The sequence below is a fragment of the Geotrypetes seraphini genome, chromosome 3 (genome assembly GCF_902459505.1).
Source record: "Geotrypetes seraphini chromosome 3, aGeoSer1.1, whole genome shotgun sequence".
NCBI lineage: Eukaryota > Metazoa > Chordata > Amphibia > Gymnophiona > Dermophiidae > Geotrypetes > Geotrypetes seraphini.
Window position 1 is genome coordinate 293,826,565 of NC_047086.1, and position 19,103 is coordinate 293,845,667.

Sequence of the window (19,103 nt, forward strand, 5' to 3'; positions counted from 1 at the left end):
GCTCCTCTCACGATCCCCACCTGCGTCGGAAGTCCGATGCAGTCAGGGATCTTGAGAGGAGCCGCAGCTGCGTCTTTCAACTTAAAAATACACTAAGGCAAGGAGCAGGGCAGACCGAAGCTTCCAAAACCGCATGCGTGATGCTTTCCCATACTGTTTTCTCCGCCGCTGCGTCTTTCAACTTAAAAATACACTAAGGCAAGGCGAACAGGGAGTACTTCCGCCCTTACTAAGGTCCCACACACTACTCCAACAAGCGAAAAGTGAATCGCGGACCCAAACAGCTCTGGCAGCTGAACTGAATTTCAGCCCTACACAGTACTTCCGCCCTTACAAAGGTCCTTTTTGTGTCCTTTTTGTAATGAAAAGGTGGAGCAAGGAGACCACGATCACTGTAAGTGAAAACCAAGCGCAAGTTCGGGGCATTAGCGAGCAGGGTTGCCATAGAAACCCAGCCGGCACAACAGAAATGATGCAGTCGCAAGGGTCAGTGAAAGGGGAGCAGGATCGACATGCACAGCCACTTGCAGCAGGGGCTTAGAGGGCAAGAGAGTTGCAGTTGTACAGACTGAGGAAGGGAATGTTCAGAGAAATAATAACTGAGACTGAAGAAGGAATAAAAAAAAAAAAAAGGAAGAGAAACCTACAGGGAAACACAGGATCAGGAGCATACAGAGAAAACAGGAGAGGTCAGAAACATATAGAGAAAGGAAAGCAGAGACCCCTGCAAGAAGAGAAAAAGAGCAAAGAGACTGGGGATGAGAAAGAGAGCTGCTTGCAGGGAGAAAAAGCAAGGCAGTAATGTTACAACTGGAGAGGGCAGAGTGAGGAAGAAAGCAGAGACAGCGCTGCACAGGGAAATGGAGGGGGACAGAGACAGATATATATTCTAGCACCCGTTAATGTAACGGGCTTAACGACTAGTATATCTATATAAGTGAGTGAGTGTGAGAATGAGTATTAGAGTGAGAGAGATCGATCGATCAAGTGTGCCTGCATCTCCTCTGCTTGTGTCTAGAGAAAAAACAAGTCTTGAGTAATTTCAGAATTTACACTATCTTTTTGGGGATTTGTTTTATGCACACATATGTTTTCTTAATCATAATAAAAACTTTGTTTACTATGGTTGGTGTAAGTATTTGCTCCTACATCATCAGAAACATAGCAGTCTTTTTTTGGGCAACCAATGTTCAACACTAACAGCATGCAAATTATATGCACACTGTTAGGTGTTAAGCATTAGTTGGTAAAAGGATCCAAGTGTTCCTGAGGCATAGCTCATGTGCATGAACAATGTTGAAGAATTTTGAGATTTTTAGGTGTTACATGAGGCATAAAAGCTGAATTACTGGATTAAAAAATAGCAGACAACAAAGAAATGAAAATGAAGTAAATATTTAAAAAGAAAAATAATTTGGATACATGAGATGAGATTGCAGAATATATTTTTTAAACCACACTCAAGCTTGTGTTAAGAAATCCAAGGGTTAATTTGTAACTGGTACATGGAAGATGGAAATAATAAAAATCCATTGTTAAGTAGCAGCTGCAGGGAAATGGGAAAGGCGAGGTATAATTTTCCCAGATAAACAGGAAACCTAGGGGAATATTCTCAAAACTTTAATATGGTCACTAAACCAGTTCTAGATGGTTTAGCATTCATGTATTTTAGCGGTGGATTATCAAAACAGTTTACCGTGGTCATTTCTGAGCTTCCTAGCTGTCTCTGACTCTGCCATGCAAATGTATTACAACGAGGTCATTAATATTTAAAGTTCCACCCTGGGTGATTCTTTATTATTGCCGGGGTAATAGTGTTGGGGGATTGTGCAATGAAAGGAGAGCGGGTATCTCTCCCGCTGCCAGGGGTGGATGTCCTGAGGTTGTGCAAGCGCGGTGGCAGAGAGTGGGTATCTCTCCTGCTGATCTTCGATTTGATTTGGTAGGTGTATTCAGCGCATGTGCTGATCACTACCATCAGTGACTCATCTCAAGTAAATTCAGCGAGCCTATGTGAACATCCGCATATCTCATTTGAGAATGACTTGCCTTTTTGAAATCGTTACAAGCCCATCAGATTTTATCATGAAGTTTTGAGAATCTTTCTCTTAGTCCTTTACAGAGGAACCAGAGGGATAAATGTTTCCAATAGATAGGCAAATGCAGTATGTGGATGACAGGAAAGGTTAACAAAGAGGTCAGAATGATAGTGAAATTAGAAAAAACTAAAATACTGCCATCTACTGGGCTTAAAGTGTAAATACTATTATACTGCAAATTACATTGGTAAACATTAGTGCTGCCCAATTCAGGAAAAAAAATTTTGATTCGATTTAGCCTATTGAATCGATTTTTCAATTCGATTTTCCTGCCCAATTGGGTGTTTTTTTTTTTCCAAACATTCTGGTAGGTTTATTTTATAGCCTCTTCACCACCTTTGCCTTCTCCTAACCACACTGGCGCTGTGGTGCAAACAAAATAAACAAACAAAAAAGACTTTTCCTCTCTCTGTTAAATCCTAGCTCACGTTTGCGGTCTAACACCAGCTCTGGTAGGATACACATTTCAAATCTGACATATTGTAATCACAAAACAGAAAATAAAATTATTTTTTCTACCTTTTGTTGTCTGGTCATTATTCAAATCTTGTTGGTCCCCAGCTCTGGTTGTCTGTCCTCCCCTTCCCTCCCCCGGAGGTCTCACATCTTTCCTTTTTTTTTGTCTCCATCCACAGATCCACCTTTTCTCAACTACCCTTTCATCCATCATCTCTCCCTCCTTCCCCACCACCCCAGGGTCCACCATATCTCCCTTTTCCCCCCCCCCAACTACCCTCCTATACAGTATCTCTATACCCCCTCCATACCATCCCTTGTGTCCAACTTCTCTTCCTTCCCTCCCTAAATCCCATTGTCCACCATCTCTGTCCTCTCCTCTGTTTTTAGACCCATTATTTATTTCCCCCCCCCAAAGTCTGGCATATGCATGTCTCTTTGAACCACCCCTTTCTTCCCTCCTTCCGTGTACTTCTACACTAGGGCCCGCCTCCCCTGAAAGTCTGTCGCCCCCTGAAGGCCTGTGCCACCATCCCTGAAGGCCTGTTTCCCTCCATTTGAAGGTCTGCACCCCCCCTAAAGGCCTGCATCACATCCCTGAAGGCCTGTATCACCTACCCCCCTGGAAGGCCTGTGTGTTCCCTCTGGCCTCCCACGCACCATTTACCTAATATCAGCAGCTGCAGAGAAGATCGCTGTTGCTAGCAATCTTTGCAAGCTGCAATAGGTCTTCGGAGCTGTTTCCTCTGCCGCAATCCTGCCTCTGACGCCAGAGGAGGGGCGGGACCACGGCAGAGGAAACAGCTTTGAAGATCTATGGCACTTGCAAAGATTGCTAGCAACAGCGATCTTCTCTGCAGCTGCTGATATTAGGTAAATGGTGCGTGGGAGGCCAGGGGGGAAGCTGGACACCAGCACTTCCCAACTGATCCTCCCCCCTCGCCCTCTAAAGTAGGTGCAGCAGCGGCCAGCAAGAGGCAGCGCTGCTGGTCCTGCTTTAGGGGGCAAGGGAGGAGGGTCAGTTACCAAATCGGGAGGCCGATTTTTTTTGTTTTAAATCGATTTGAATTGATTCACCCGAAGTGAATCGGTGAACCAATTCAAATTGTTAATCGGGCAGCACTAGTAAATATATGTTTTAAGTGTATCAGGCACAGGTGTGTGTGCAAAGTTATTGTTTATGCAATGTTCCAGCAATGTATTCCCAGAAAACATAGGCCATGTGATCAGCTATGCTACTGTATTCTAATTATCAGAATGACGTCAGATGAAGTATAAATATCTAAACTTTTGAGCTGTCCTTCAGAGAGAAAGACAGGGGTCAAAAAGGAATATTTCTCTCCCTAAATATAAATGCTATTAATAAATTTGAATTTGATTGATATAAAGCCTTTGTGTCTGCATTATTTGAAATTGCAGACTAGAAACCTTCCCCCATTTTCTGGGAGAAGGGATGCATTCTGGGAATTCTTTCTGCCCCTCGGTTCAAGGCTCCAGCCTTGGCTTGATCATCAGCAGACCCCTCCCAGTCCTCCCACCTTAAAAAAAATAAATAAATAAAAATAAAAAATTGTTGGTAGTCCAGTGGACCACTCCTGATTCTTCCCCAAACCAAAAATTGCATAGTGCTCCAGCATATCCACTGACCCAACATCCTAGTCACCTGTACCACAGACTCTGCACCCTCCCCCACCCCCTTATGTCCCAAAGATGCAAAAGGATGCATACTCCCTTCTGCCCTCTTAAAAACGGCAGCACCCTGTCCCTACTCAGTGCATCTTGGGATGCACTAGAAGGTGCCTATGATAAGAAGCTTTCTCCTTTTCTAGCACTGAGGCTCATTCCAGTGATCCTATGATGCACCAGGCAGGAGTAGCATACTACCAATTTGAATAGGGCAGTCCCCAGAGGCAGGAGAGAATATGCATCCCTCCTGCTCCTTTCAAAAGTACATGGGGGACCAGGGTCAGTGGTAGGGATGACTATCTGGCAATTTTTTGTTTTGGGAGGGACGGGTTCAAGGTTTATTATTAATATTTGATGGATCGCTGAATCGGTTTACAAAGCGATGTACACAATTATAAAAGAGAATAAGATTATAAAAATACAAATTCATTAACATTAAATTTAAGAAAAGACAGACTTTAGTTGAAGGGGAAGGAGGGTAAAAGTTACATCTATTATATCGAGAAAAACAAATATGGGAAAAACAAAAGGAAACAGGGTAGTTAAAAAATTTAAAAGTATTATGAAAGTCTAAAAATATTAAGTGTTAAAAGCATCCTTAAAAAGGTGCGTTTTTAAGAATTTTTTAAAAGAGATCTTTTTCGTTTTTAATGTATTGTGGCAGAGAGTTCCACCATTGAGGACCAATTACAGAAAACATGTCAGATCTTCTTGTACCTATTGTTTTCAGAGAAGGTATAGCTAGTAGATTTTGAGAAGATGATCCGAGTGAACGTGCAGGGTTATGAGGAATTAGCATTCTTGTTATAAACTGGGGTTCGTTGTAAACTAAGGTTTTAAATATAAGCAGCATGACCTTAAACAGAATGTGATGAGTGATGGGAAGCCAGTGAGCATCGATAAATAGTGGCGTAACATGATCATATTTTGTAGTGTTATAGATCAATTTAATAGCAGTATTTTGGATAATTTGAAGACGTCGCTTTTCTTTTTGAGAAATGTTGAGTAGTAAAGAATTACAGTAATCCATTTTAGCAATAACTAGCGAATGAATCAGAATGTTACGCGATTTTGGCTCAAGAAATTTGGCGATTGATCGTATTAAACGCAGTTTGTAAAAGCAAATTTTGACTATATTATTGATATTATTGATATGTTCCGAGAGACGCTTAGTAGCCACTTCAATGGAATCATCAAATAATTCATTACCTTGACAAGGTAAGTTGGCCAATCGATCTTGAAGATTGGGATCCATGTCAACAATATGTAGCCAAGCCAGTCTACGCATGGCTACAGCGAAGGCAGATACTCGAGATGATAATTCAAAAGCATCATAGGAAGCCTGCAGCATGAACAGTCTCAACTCGGAAAGAGTCTTGAGGATTTGCTTAAACTCCGGAAGACGTGCTTTGGAAATGTCAGGATAAAAGGAAGGCAACAATTTCAAAAATTGGTCGAAATAGGCAGAAAAAGTGTAATTATAATTAAGAACCCTGTTGGCCATCATCGAGTTTTGGTATAAACGACGGCCAAACTTGTCCATGGTACGACCCTCCCTGCCTGGTGGGATTGCAGCATAAAGCTTGGAAGGATGAGCCTTTTTCAAAGATGATTCCACCACCAGGGACTGATGGGATAATTGAGATTTCTCAATCCCTTACAGGGGACCGTAAGGTATCTGGATTCCAATTTGGAAGAAATAGCCGTAATAGAATAGGGAGTTTCCATATTCCGCATGAAAGTCTGTTTAAGAACTGGAGTCATAGGCAATCTCAAGGTCTCTTTGGGAGGATGAGAAAGTTCCATGTCGGCTAAGTATTCTGGAGTATACTTAGAATCGGAATGAAGATCCAGTTTGAGGGCCTGACCCATATCAAACACAAACTTAGCAAAAGAAGTAGATTTAGTGGAGGACTCATCAGGTGAAGAAGTACGAGACCTCGGAGCCACAGAATAAGAAGGAGATGCCTCTCTAGAATATTAAGACAAAGGTTCAGACTCGAGACGCATGGTAATGGAAGAAGCTGCACTCTCTACCTGAGGTGGAGTCATCGAATGTTTGCGCTTCAGACTCCGCACAGGCGACATCCCTGGAGTTCGAGGCACAGAATGTGTCGATGCAGGAGGAGAAGAGGCTCGTACAGTTGGCTTCGATGGAGGAGTCCTTGATCCTGAGAAACTCCGAGTCGAGGCCTCTCGAGATCGAGACGTGTTTCGCTGTAGAAGAACGAGACACAGACGCCTCGGTATCCATAGAAGGAGACTGGGACACAGACGCCTCTGCACAAAGCTTCGAAGAAAAATGTCTCGAGTGCCTCGAGCGATGCTTCGGGCGAGATGGGAGAGACTTCGATGGAGGCTCCGGTGAAGAGTCACTGGAAGAGACTCGCTTTGGCTTATGAGACCTGCCTCGAGGCAACATCACTGGAGGATCAGATTGATGCTCAGGCTGGTCCCTAGGAGGCAGGGTTGAGGACGGAAAAAGTTGAGCCTCTATCGAGGAAATCTGTGTGGTTAAGATGTCCTCGAACATAGGCACTGAGACAGAGGGATCTGGTCTCGTAGGTGCCTCAGTGCGCTCCAAAGAATGCGACCTCGAAGATGAGTATTCCCTACTCTTGGAGGCACACTTAGGAGGTCTCAAAGAAGAGTCTGGTGGCTTCTTAGGCACGGTACCTGAAAGAGAGACAGGAGACTTACCCAGCAAGGACAATTTCACTGGAGGCACCGTCGAGGCCTTCAAGACCGAAGTCGAGGCCTTAGCAGGAATGGAAGTCGTGGTCGAGGTCGAGGCCTTCGAGACCAAAGCTCCAGCTGAAGCCGAGACCGAGGCAGGTGCCAAAGTCACGGTCGAGGCCTTCGAGACCGAGGTCGGGGTCTTCGAAGCCGAGTCCAATCCCGAGGCCGAGGCCTTGTCAGGGGCTGGCTCCATGCCGCCAAAAAGTTGCTGGAACTGGTCGCACCGATGATGAAAGGCCCTAGATTGAAGAGTCCAACAGGATGCACACTCTTCAGGGGAATGAGAAGGCCCCAAACACCGAGAATGAGGGTCAGTAAGGGAAATCGTCTTTTTACACTGGCGACAGCGTTTAAACCCGGTAAGGAGCCGGGACATAGAAAAAATAAAGTCCGTGTCGACCGAAACGAGCGAGTGGGCCTAGGCCTAAAGCCCATGGACTGGACGAAAAAAGCAAAACAAAAAAAGTATATATATATATTTTTTAATTTTATATAAAGAACAGAAGAAGAGCACAGTGACTGAAAATAAAACAAAAAACAGCCGCGGTGAAAGAAGGCAAAGAAGTTTGCTGCAGAGCGAAGATGAAGAGGACTTCTTGGCTCCACGGAAAACGTTGAACTGAGTATCCTCACAGGAGATGTGCCCCCTAGTTCGGGCGGGAAGGCACACGCGCATGCGCGGTGCAGCACTCGAAAGCTCTTATAAAGATCTTCAAGCAAGTCTGCTTTCGAGGCTGTCCGCTGCAGGGCTCCATCGGTGATGTCACCATGTGTGAGAATATGCTGCCTGCTTGTCCTGGGATAATGGGATTTAGGGAGGGAAGGAACAAAAAGGGAGAGAAGCTGGACGCAAGGGATGGTGTGGAGGGGGGGATAGAGATACTGGATAGGAGGGTAGTTGGGAAAAGAAAGGGAGAGATGGTGGACCCTGGGGTGGTGGGGAAGGAAGGAGAGATGCTGGATGAAAGGGTAGTTAAGAAAAGGTGGATCTGTGGAGGGAAACAAAAAAAAGGAAAGATTCCAGACCTCCTGGGGAGGGAAGAAAAACGGAAGGGGAGGACAGAGATGGAAGATGGATAGTTAGCAGGGAGAAAGAAGAAAGAAGGAGACCCTAGCAAGCAAGTTATCAGAAGACAACCAGAGCCTGAGACCAACAAAATTTGAATAATGACCAGACAACAAAAGGTAGGAAAACTAATTTTATTTTTTGTTTTGTGATTACAATATGTCAGATTTGAAATGTGTATCCTGCCAGAGCTGGTGTTAGACTGCAAACGTGAGCTAGGATTTAACAGAGAGAGGAAAAGTCTTTTTTGTTTGTTTATTTCGTTTACACCACAGCGCCAGTGTGGTTAGGAGAAGGCAAAGGGGGTGAAGAGGCTTTAAAATAAACCCACCAGGATGTTTGAAAAAAAAAAAAAAAAAAAAAAAACCAAACACACCCAATTGGGCAGAAAAATCGAATCGAATCGTAAAACCAATTCAATAGGCTGAATCAAATCGAATTTTTTTTTCCTGAATCGGGCAGCACTAGTAATTAGCACATGATAACAGCACTGATTTTTGTTATTAACCACCTAAAGTGGAATGGTATAGTGAATGGGTGAGGACTTATCTTATCTATTCATTAACTTAATATGGTAATTAAAGCAGTACAATTAATGCTACCTGAACAGGTATAGCTAACATTTTTTCTGCCCTAATTGTATGGGTAGATGCTGGGCAAGCTCTCAACTGTTTATGCAGAAGTTATGTAGTTATCATACAATAACTTTGACTTTAAAAACTTTACCACACTTTAGAAAATAAGTTCACGATGAGGGTCATTTGCTAATGGTTAATGAGTATTATCTGCTGCAAGGTTCATTTTATTCATATGGACCCCTAATGGCAGTTTAGCATGTGTGAATGGCATTAGCACACGCTAATTTTGAGTAAATAACCCCATTTTTAGAAAATTACTCAAAGTACATTGCAAATACCGAAGCCAACACAACACAAGTAGCAGTTTCAAATACAACTGAAACCCAGTTGTCCCACTTGTCATCCAAGAGACATCTACTGGATACCTGTGATTGTGAAAGAAAACAAGATTATAAAAGTAATGGTTAATTTTGATTTTTTTTTTCACAAACTATTCCAAATAAAATTCACATTTTCCGAAACATGAGTTTTGATTTTTTCTTATTTATATTAGCATATAGGCTATCAAAAATGATGGGGGGAAAAAAGAGATCATGAACTTACCCTGGTAAGATCTTTTCTAGTAGATAGGTGAGACATTCTAGACCAGTGTTCTTCAACCGCCGGACTGCGGACCAGTGCTGGTCCACAAAAATTCCTGCCAGTCCGTGAAAAATTAGTGTCTCCTGCAAGCGCATGTTCTTCTTTCTTCCGGCTTGGATGCTCCTTATCTTCAGTGCCAGCTGCACTTGTTTGCCAGGACAGCACACAGTGGCTTTATCATGCTGCACGTGGCTGACCCAGAACTGGGTCAGCAGCATTCAAGAGCCGGTATGCGCTATCCCAGAAAAAAAGTGCATCTGGCACTTAAGATAAGGAAAAGCCAAGCCATAAGGACAATGGACATGTGCTTGCAGGGGACACTGATCTAGCTTTAAAAGAGGATGGATGGCCCTGAACAAGTAAGGGAGAGAAGCTGGATGGCCCTGAACAAGTAATGGAAAAGGGTGGGGAGGAGTGCGTTGGGGACATGGGAGGGGCATGAATTTGGGATAAAGGTTGGAAGGTGGGGAGGGTGGACATGAACTCGGGACAAGGGAGGGGATAGAAAGGGAGAATTGTTGGAGATGAGTGTGTAAGTGAGAGAGAAAGATGGTGCACATGGGAAAAGGAATACAGAGGAAAATTGTTGGGCATAGAGGGTGGTGGTGAACAGCACCCCCTCCAAAATGACAGAGGTAATCAGTGGAGTGCCGCAGGGCTCAGTCCTGGGCCCGATCCTATTCAACATCTTTATAAGAGACTTGGCAGAAGGGCTGTGAGGTAAAATAACATTATTCGCCGATGACGCCAAACTAAGCAATGTAGTGGGCAAAAGCACAACAGACATAAATTCAATGACCGACAACATGATGCATGACCTACTCCTATTGGAGTGCTGGTCTAGGTCCTGGCAACTCAGCTTCAATGCCAAAAAATGCAAAGTCATGCACCTGGGCAGCCATAATCCATGCAAGACTTACACCCTTAATGGCGAGATCCTAACAAGAACTGAAGCAGAACGAGACTTAGGGGTGATCGTCAGTGAGAACATGAAGACTGCCAATCAAGTGGAGCAAGCTTCATCCAAGGCAAGGCAAATCATAGGTTGCATATGCAGGAGTTTCGTCAGCCGTAAGCCTGAAGTCATTATGCCATTGTATAGATCCATGGTGAGACCCCACCTGGAATACTGTGTGCAATTCTGGAGGCCGCATTACCGTAAGGATGTGCTGAGACTGGAGTCAGTCCAGAGAATGGCCACCCGGATGGTTTCGGGACTCAAGGATCTCCCGTACGAGGAACGGCTGGATAAGTTGCAGCTGTACTCACTCGAGGAACGCAGAGAGAGGGGTGACATGATCGAGACATTCAAGTATCTCACGGGCCGCATCGAGTTGGAAGAAGATATCTTCTTTTTCAAGGGTCCCGCGGCAACAAGGGGGCATCCGTGGAAAATCAGGGGCGGGAAACTGCATGGGGACACCAGGAAATTCTTTTTCACTGAAAGGGTGGTTGATCGCTGGAATAGTCTTCCACTTCAGGTTATTGAGGCCAGTAGCGTGCCTGATTTTAAGGCCAAATGGGATAGACACTTGGGATCTATTCACAGAGAAAGGTAGGGGAGGGTCATTGGGGTGGGCAGACTAGATGGGCCGTGGCCCTTATCTGCCGTCTATTTCTATGTTTCTATAGAGAGAGAGGAGTGAGGTAGAGATACATGGGGAAGAGAAGGATGAGAGGGAGAAATGTTGGATATGGTGATGGAGAGGGAGCAGAGGGACGGATTGAAGGAGATGCAAGGGGGGGAGGAATGTTGGACATTGTGATGGAGGGAGAGGTGTGGCATGATGCTGGAGAGGGGTGATAGAAGGGAGAAATGTTGGGCATGGGGCTGGTCGGTAATAGTGAAAAATGCTGCACATGATCTGGGGGGATGAGAGAGGGAAAAATGTTAGATATGGCAGTAGAGGGAGTGGGAGAGATGCATCATGGATATCTTTCCCCACTCCCTGTACATGGATGGAGACGGGGACCGAGTTCATGGGGATGGGATGGAGACCGAGGTGCAGGGATGGGTCGGAGAGGGGATATTTCAGTCTTAGTAGTTTGCTGATTCACAAAATAATTATTTTATTTCCGCCGGTCCATAGGTGTAAAAGGTTGAAGAATACTGTTCCAGATCATAGGGTTATTTCCCTTTACCTGCATGGGCTGTAGAATAAGATCCATTATAGCTTTTTCACTCTGCCTTTAGAGCAGTGGTTCCCAACCCTGTCCTGGAGGACCACCAGGCCAATCGGGTTTTCAGGCTAGCCCTAATGAATATGAATTAGAAGCCATTGCCAATGCAAAGGACATAGACATCATTGGAATCTCTGAAACATGATGGAATGAAGAAAGCAAATGGGATACAGCACTGCCGGGGTACAAGCTCTATCTCCAGGATAGGTCAGGACAGAAAGGAGGTGGAATAGCCCTATACATAAAAGAAAACATACAATCGACAAGAATCGACACAGAAGAGATGACCAACAAGCTGGAATCGCTATGGGTTAAAATACTGGGAAGCAAAGGGCCTGAAATAAAGATGGGCCTATACTATCGTCCATCCGGGCAAACCGGAGATATCAATGAAGAAATGGAAGCCGAGATGAAGCGAGTGCGCAAAAGTGGTAACAGTCATTATGGGAGACTTCAACTACCCCAGGATAGACTGGAGTCTTGGAAGCTCAAACTGCACTAGGGAGACAGAATTCCTTGAGGCTACACAAGATTGCTTCATGGAGCAGCTGGTTAGAGAACCGACGAGAGGAAATGCCACTCTGGACCTAATCCTAAATTGATTAAGGGGACCTGCAAAAGAAGTGGAAGTAGTGGGACCTTTGGGAAACAGCGATCATAATATGATCAAGTTCAAGGTTGAGGTAGGAATACCGAAAGAAAAGAGAACCATAGCGACAACTTTTAACTTCAGGAAAGGACGGGTAGCCCTCTTTAATATGGTGCTCTTTCCCAAATGGTTGTATCGTTTTCAGGTCCTACCGCTGCTATTATCTTATACTCATAATGCACGTCTAATCAAGGGTCTCCAATGTTTCCTATGGGGGGGCAAGCGACCCCGAATGCAATTTCTTAGGATGTGTCTGCCTAGGGACAGGGGGGGATATGGCTTATTAAATGTGCGTTGGTACGCTATGGCCTGTCAGATGAGACATATTAATGACTGGTTTAGGGGGACATCTGATTTTTCTGCCACGCCACTGGAGTTATCTTTGTTGGCTCCTTACCATGTAAGCTATTTTTTGCATGTGGCGGATCTGCAGATACGTCCTTTGGTGTCCCACTATCCGATATTTACGACGGCACGGTGAACCTGGAAGTGGGTGTGTAAAACTGCCAGGTTGTCTTCTGGGGTCTCTTTATATTTACCCATTCAGGGCAATGGAGCCTTTCAGCCTGGATTACAAAATACCTCCTTTCAGAGGTGGAGTGTGCAGGGACTTCAATATCTTTCCACCTGTTCTTGGAGGAGGGGAGAATAGCAACCTTTGCGGAATTACGTCAGACTTTTGATTTATAGCCTAATGACTTGTTTGCCTATTACCAGATCCAACATTATGTACAATCTCTACCGGTGGACAACCTTACTGAGGATAATAGAGATGCCCTTTCGGAACTCTTCAGTCTTTCTGCACAACAGAGGATTCCTCTACATTTTCACATTGTGGGGGTCCGGGACTGCCAACCTGGCCCTAACTTGGACATTTTAGCGACAGCATGGGCAGAGGACCTGCAATGTACACTTACGGCCCACCAGTTACAACGGGTATTGAAACTTAATCAAAAGGTATCTCATAATATCACTCACTGGGAAATGCAACTGAAAATTGTTTTGAGACTCTATATCCCACCGGAAAGCGCAGCCCGGATGGGGATTATGCTGTCTCATTCATGCCCGAAATGTGACCATGCTCATGCTTTGGGCCTGCCCTCAAATACTACAGTTCTGGAGTCACCTGGGACAATATATTACGATGCTTTGGGGGAAGACGTTGGCTACTGCAACCAAGAGCATTATTTGGGTATTACAATATAGCCACGCCCAAACCCAAGGGAATGTCCGCTTTCATAACCAGAGTACTCTTGATGGGGAAGAAAGCCATCCTCACTAACTGGCTGTCTAGTACTCCCCCGACTTATGCCCAATGGAGATCCTTGATGATAATCCACGCAACGCTAGAGCGGAGACTGGTAGGAGACTTGGATCGTGGTCCGGGTTGTAGATTTCGGTTTCTGGCAGGATCTCACCCCACATGCACGTAGTAGACTATTAAATATTTAAGTTTGACTTGGACTCTCAGTTTTTGATACGACACTGGACTCCTGGGATGGGGAGGGATGGGAGGGGGGGGGGTAGTTGCATTGTTATCTACTGATATACGCTGCTGATTGTATTGCTTGTTTATCGCTGAAACAATAAAAAACATTTGAACATAACTTCAGGAAAGGAAACTATGAAGCAATGAGGGAAATGGTAAGGAAGAAACTTAGGAACACTTCCAAAAAATGGCAAACGGAAGAACGTGCCTGGTCTTTTTTCAAGGACATGGTGAACAAGGCGCAAAATCTGTATATCCCCAGATTCAGAAAGGGGTGCAAAAAGAGGCAAACAAAAAACCCGGTGTGGATAACTAAAATAGTGAAGGAAGCGATAGGCAATAAGAAAAATTCATTCATGAAATGGAAGAAGGACAAAACTGAGGGGAACTGGAAAGAGCACAGGAAATATCAGAAAGAATGTCACCATGTGGTTCGAAAAGCCAAAAGAGAGTATGAAGAGAGGCTAGCCAGGGAAGCACGAAATTTCAAACCGTTTTTTAGATATGTTAAAGGGAAGCAGCCGGCAAGGGAGGAGGTGGGACCGCTGGACGACAGAGACAGGAAGGGAATGGTGAAGGAGGAGAAAGAAGTTGCGGAAAGACTTAACATGTTCTTTTCGTCTGTATTTACAAACGAAGACACAACCAACATACCGGAACCTGAGCAATTCTACAATGGAAATCAAGCAGGAAAATTAACATCCATGGAAGTGAGCCTTAAAGATGTGCGCAGGCAGATAGAAAAATTAAAAACTGACAAATCCCTGGGTCCGGACAGAATCCATCCAAAGGTTCTGAAGGAATTAAAGGAGGAGATAGCGGGACTATTGCAGCAAATTTGCAAACTATCCCTGAAAACAGGTGTGATCCCAGAGGATTGGAAGATGGCCAATGTAACGCCCATCTTTAAAAAGGGATCAAGAGGTGACCCGGGAAACTACAGACTGGTTAGTCTAACCTCGGTTCCGGGGAAAATGGCGGAAGCACTGATAAAAGAAAACATCGATGAACATTTTGAAAGAAATGACCTTCTGATAACCAGCCAACATGGTTTCTTCGAAGGAATTAACAAATGGATGGACAGAGGAGACCCCATAGACATCATATACCTAGATTTCCAAAAAGCCTTTGACAAGGTGCCTCATGAACGTCTACTCTGGAAGCTGAAGAGCCATGGGGTGGAAGGAGACGTACACAGATGGATCAGAAAGTGGTTGGCGGATAGGAAACAGAGGGTAGAAGTGAAGGGCCACTACTAGGACTGGAGGAGGGTCACGAGTGGTGTTCCGCTGCTATTTAATATATTCATAAATGATCTAGAAGCAGGGACGAAGTGTGAGAGCTCGGACTAAAGAGGACTGCGAAGAATTGCAAAGGGACTTGAACAAACTAGAGGAATGGGCGACGAGATGGCAGATGAAGTTCAACGTTGAGAAATGTAAAGTATTACATGTGGGAAGCAGAAACCCGAGGCACAACTACACGATGGGAGGGATCTTATTGAATGAGTACCCAAGAAAGGGACTTGGGGGTAATGGTGGACATAACAATGAAGCCGACGGCACAGTGCGCAGCGGCCGCTGAGAGAGCGAATAAAATGCTAGGTATAATCAAGAAGGGTATTACAACCAGAACGAAAGAAGTTATCCTGCCGTTGTATTGGGCGATTGTGCACCCGCATCTGGAGTACTGCATCCAGTACTGGTCGCCATACCTTAAAAAGGATATGGCGTTACTCGAGAGGGTTCAGAGGAGAGCGACACGTCTGATAAAAGGGATGGAAAACCTTTCATACGCTGAGAGATTGGAGAAACTGGGTCTCTTTTCCCTGGAGAAGAGGAGACTTAGAGGGGATATGATAGAGACTTACCAGATCATGAAGGGCATAGAGAGAGTAATAATAATAACTTTATTCTTGTATACCGCAATACCATGGAAGTTCAATGCGGTTAACAGATGAAGACTGTTGAGAGGGATAGATTCTTCAAACTTTAAAAATATAAAAGAACAAGAGGGCATTTGGAAAAGTTGAAAGGGGACAGTTTCAAAACGAATGCCAGGAAGTTCTTCTTTACCCAATGTGTGGTGGACACCTGGAATGCGCTTCCAGAGGACGTAATAGAGCAGAGTACGATACTGGGGGTTTAAGAAAGGATCGGACAATTTCCTTCTGGAAAAGCGGATAGAGGGATATAGATAGAAGATTAATGCACAGGTCCTAAACCTGTTGAGCCGCCGCGTGAGCGGACTGTTGGGCACGATGGACCTCAGGTCTGACCCAGCGGAGGCATTGCTAATGTTCTTATGTTATGTCACTTCCATTATATGCAAATCTCTCTCACGTATATTCATTAGGGCTAGCCTGAAAACCCGATTGGCCTGGTGGTCCTCCAGGACAGGGTTGGAAACCACTGCTTCAGAGTACTTCATAGGCTATCTTAGCTCCACCCATTAGGCCGTACCCAAGCATAGAAAGGCACAACCATCTGTGAAGTAGAGGCACCTGTAACGACAGGCTAAACTAGTGTTCTGCTCAAAACAACGAATAAAATACCATTAAAAGCCAACATAGGCTTCAAAGGAGCTCATGAAGTACTCCCATATCATTGAGAACTATCACAAAACTCTCCCTAGCCCCAAAGGGCTGACCAGTGTTCACAAAAAAGATAGAAGCATAGGGAGACAGAAATCTGACACTGAATTCTAAAATTTTCAAGCAGGCACAGCAAGAACAGGGTGGGTGTCTAGAATGTCTCACCTATCTACTGGAAAATAGCTTACCAGGGTAATAATCTCCTTTTCCAGTGCAATAGGTGACGCATTCTAGACCATAGGGACGTACAAAAGCAGTCCCCAACTAGTCAGGGTGGGCTTGCTGCATTGGCCTTTAAGATCGCAAACCCGAAAGCTGAGTTCCTTCCGGCAGCACCATCCACTCCATAGAATTTGGCAAACGTGTGAAGAGACAACCGCATTGCCGCCCTGCAAATCTCCTCAAGAGGAATAGATCTAGCTTTGGCCCACGAAGAAGCAACACTCCTGGTACAATGTGCCTGAACAGAAACAGGGGACCGATTCCCTGTAAGAATGTAACATAATATAAAGACCTGAATGGTCCATCTAGTCTGCCCATAAAAGTCACACCTATTAAAAAAGACATGATCAAATTAATTTGTCTCTTCTTTGATATTTCTGGGCTATATGTAAAGTCTGGAAGGTGGACAAAATGGCTCTACGGATCCGCCCGGATATTGTGGCCTGAGTACCATGCTTCAGAGAATGAGTCAGTATAAACAAATGGCCAGAGAAACGAAACTCATTTGTGCCTTCCAGAGACTGCAGAAGCATCCTGCACATGGCTAGCTTCCTCAGAAGTTGATCCTGAAGTTTGGAACCCATCGGCTGAAATATATGCAAACACACTGCCTGACTGACATGGAAAGCCGAAACCACCGTCTGCCAAAAGAACTGTCCGCAGAGAAATTCCTGTCTTCGAAATGTGGAGAAAGGTATCCTGACAAGAAAACGCCCGTAGATCGGAAGCCCAACGAGCAGAAGTGATGGTGATCAGAAATCCCGAAGAGGCTCAAAAGAAGCTCTGGCAAGGACCAACAGCACCACAACAAGGTCCCAGCCCGGGAAGAGATGCTTAAAGGGTAGCCAGTCCAAAGAGCCCCCTTCATAAATTGAGTAAGAAACGGATGCGATGCTAACTAGAACCAACTATCCCGAGATGGAAAACAGGTCAGACTGACCCCCTGGGCACACAGAGACACCACCGCGAAGTCTTTATCCAAACAACTTGGAGAAAAGCAAGGACCTGTGACACTGGAGCTGAACAAGGGTCCACAGGAGCCTGGTCACATCAAAATTGAAAAAAGTGATCCACGCCTTAGCGTAGGCAGACACCTTGGATGACTTCTTAGATTTGAGCAGTGGATCAAACACAAACTCTGAATAGCCTGTATGTTCCAAGGCTGCACGCTTAAAAGCCAACCTGGAAGAGCAAAGTGACCTGGAATTTCCGTGACAACCGGGTACAAGCGAGAAGGACCGGATAGATGCTCAGGTGCAGGCTGTGCCCAACCCGCAACCATATCAGAGCCACGTACCACAGTGTTGAGGCCAGTCCGGAAATACTAGAAAGACATGGCCTGGATAATTCTCAATCCGCCCAAGGACTCAGCCGAACCTCAGCCCAAGCAGAAAGACATAAAGAACATCATGAGACCTTGGCTGTACTCGAGTCTTGAGCCCCTCGCTTCAGGGCTTGAATCTGCGGCTGAAGAAGTTTGGCACCTTCTCCTCCCCCCCCCGGTTATGGCCATGAGGTTGATGTCGGGTTGACCTCAGCGCCTCAAAATCACCCAAAAAGCCTAAGGCGACAGGGTCCACTCTCCGGTGGCTAGAGTCTGATGGCTGAGGAAGTCTGCTTAAATATAGTCCACTCCAGACACATGCACCGCTGTCAGCATCAGGAGATGACGTTCTGTCCAAAGGAAAAGAAGGCAGTATACACAGCCCGCCACCAGATTGAACAACACTCCCAGGAAATCCAGCGACTGTTTGGGTGACAGATGACTCTTGTTGAATTGGACTGTAAAGGCTGGGATGGTTAAGATGGGCTGGAGTGAGTTTTAATGGAGACTCCAGTAGATAGAACCTAAGCACACTACCGGGCAGGGCTCTGGGTTTTTGGCCCATAAATATCTAAGAAAAAGGACCATTTAAATTAAAATAATTTATGGAGCATATATGGTTGGGCAGACTGGATGGACCATTCAGGTCTTTATCTGCCGTCATTTACTATGTTATGTTAGAAAACAAGAAAAATTAGTATAAAAAGGCACAAAAATTAAGATTAAGTGCTTTTGGGGCAACTTCAAAATACACAACTTCTTAGCTCCGAAGAAGACTAAGAACTGATGGTCTCGTGAGCTGAAGTCAGGTGGGAAGGCAACAGTGCATGTGTGGTGCAGGCGGTTTTAGACGTCTAAGTGACATTTTTCCGCTTGTTCTCAGAGAACAATTTTTATCTATAGATAATATGACTAGAAATGTTCAAGGAAAAAAAAAAAAAAAAAAAGAGAGAGGACACATGGCTCTGCCCTATTCTGCCCCCCCCCCAAAAAAAAAAAAAAACCTCATCTCTTCCTCTCCAAGTCTGGGCTGCATCTGGAGGGCCTTTAAGCATGTGATGCAATGATGCAAAAATGCTTGAGTACCTGAATAAATTAATGTAAACCGTTCTGAGCTCCCCTGGGAGAACGGTATAGAAAATTGAATAAATAAAATTAAAAAAATAAATAAAATGTCACATACAAGCATGCATGTGTGTGACATTGCGTCACAGTGCATGCTTGGAGGCTCTCCAGATGCAGCCCCGAGCTTGGGGCCTTCCAAATCCTGGACAAATTGCTGGGTTTTGAAAATCTTTAAGGGTACCTAGCAGTCCTCTAAAAATAGGACATGTTAGGGTTTTCCCGGATGTCTGGTTACCCTACTTATAGTATTACTT

General features: G+C 44.8%; 1 protein-coding gene across 2 annotated transcripts in view; it reads right to left on the reverse strand.

The window, feature by feature from the left end:
* Window positions 1–19,103, reverse strand: part of TCTE3 (t-complex-associated-testis-expressed 3) — a 97,183-nt gene that overhangs the window by 24,980 nt on the left and 53,100 nt on the right. The window contains exon 4 of one of the 2 annotated variants that reach the window (XM_033937459.1): window positions 8,807–9,049. The exons of the other annotated variant lie outside the window; for it this stretch is intronic. Within the exon in view, the coding sequence (XP_033793350.1) occupies window positions 8,939–9,049 (111 nt within the window). The 3' untranslated portion in view covers window positions 8,807–8,938. Of the gene's footprint in view, window positions 1–8,806; window positions 9,050–19,103 lie in introns of those variants that run through there. 2 annotated transcript variants of the gene reach the window in all.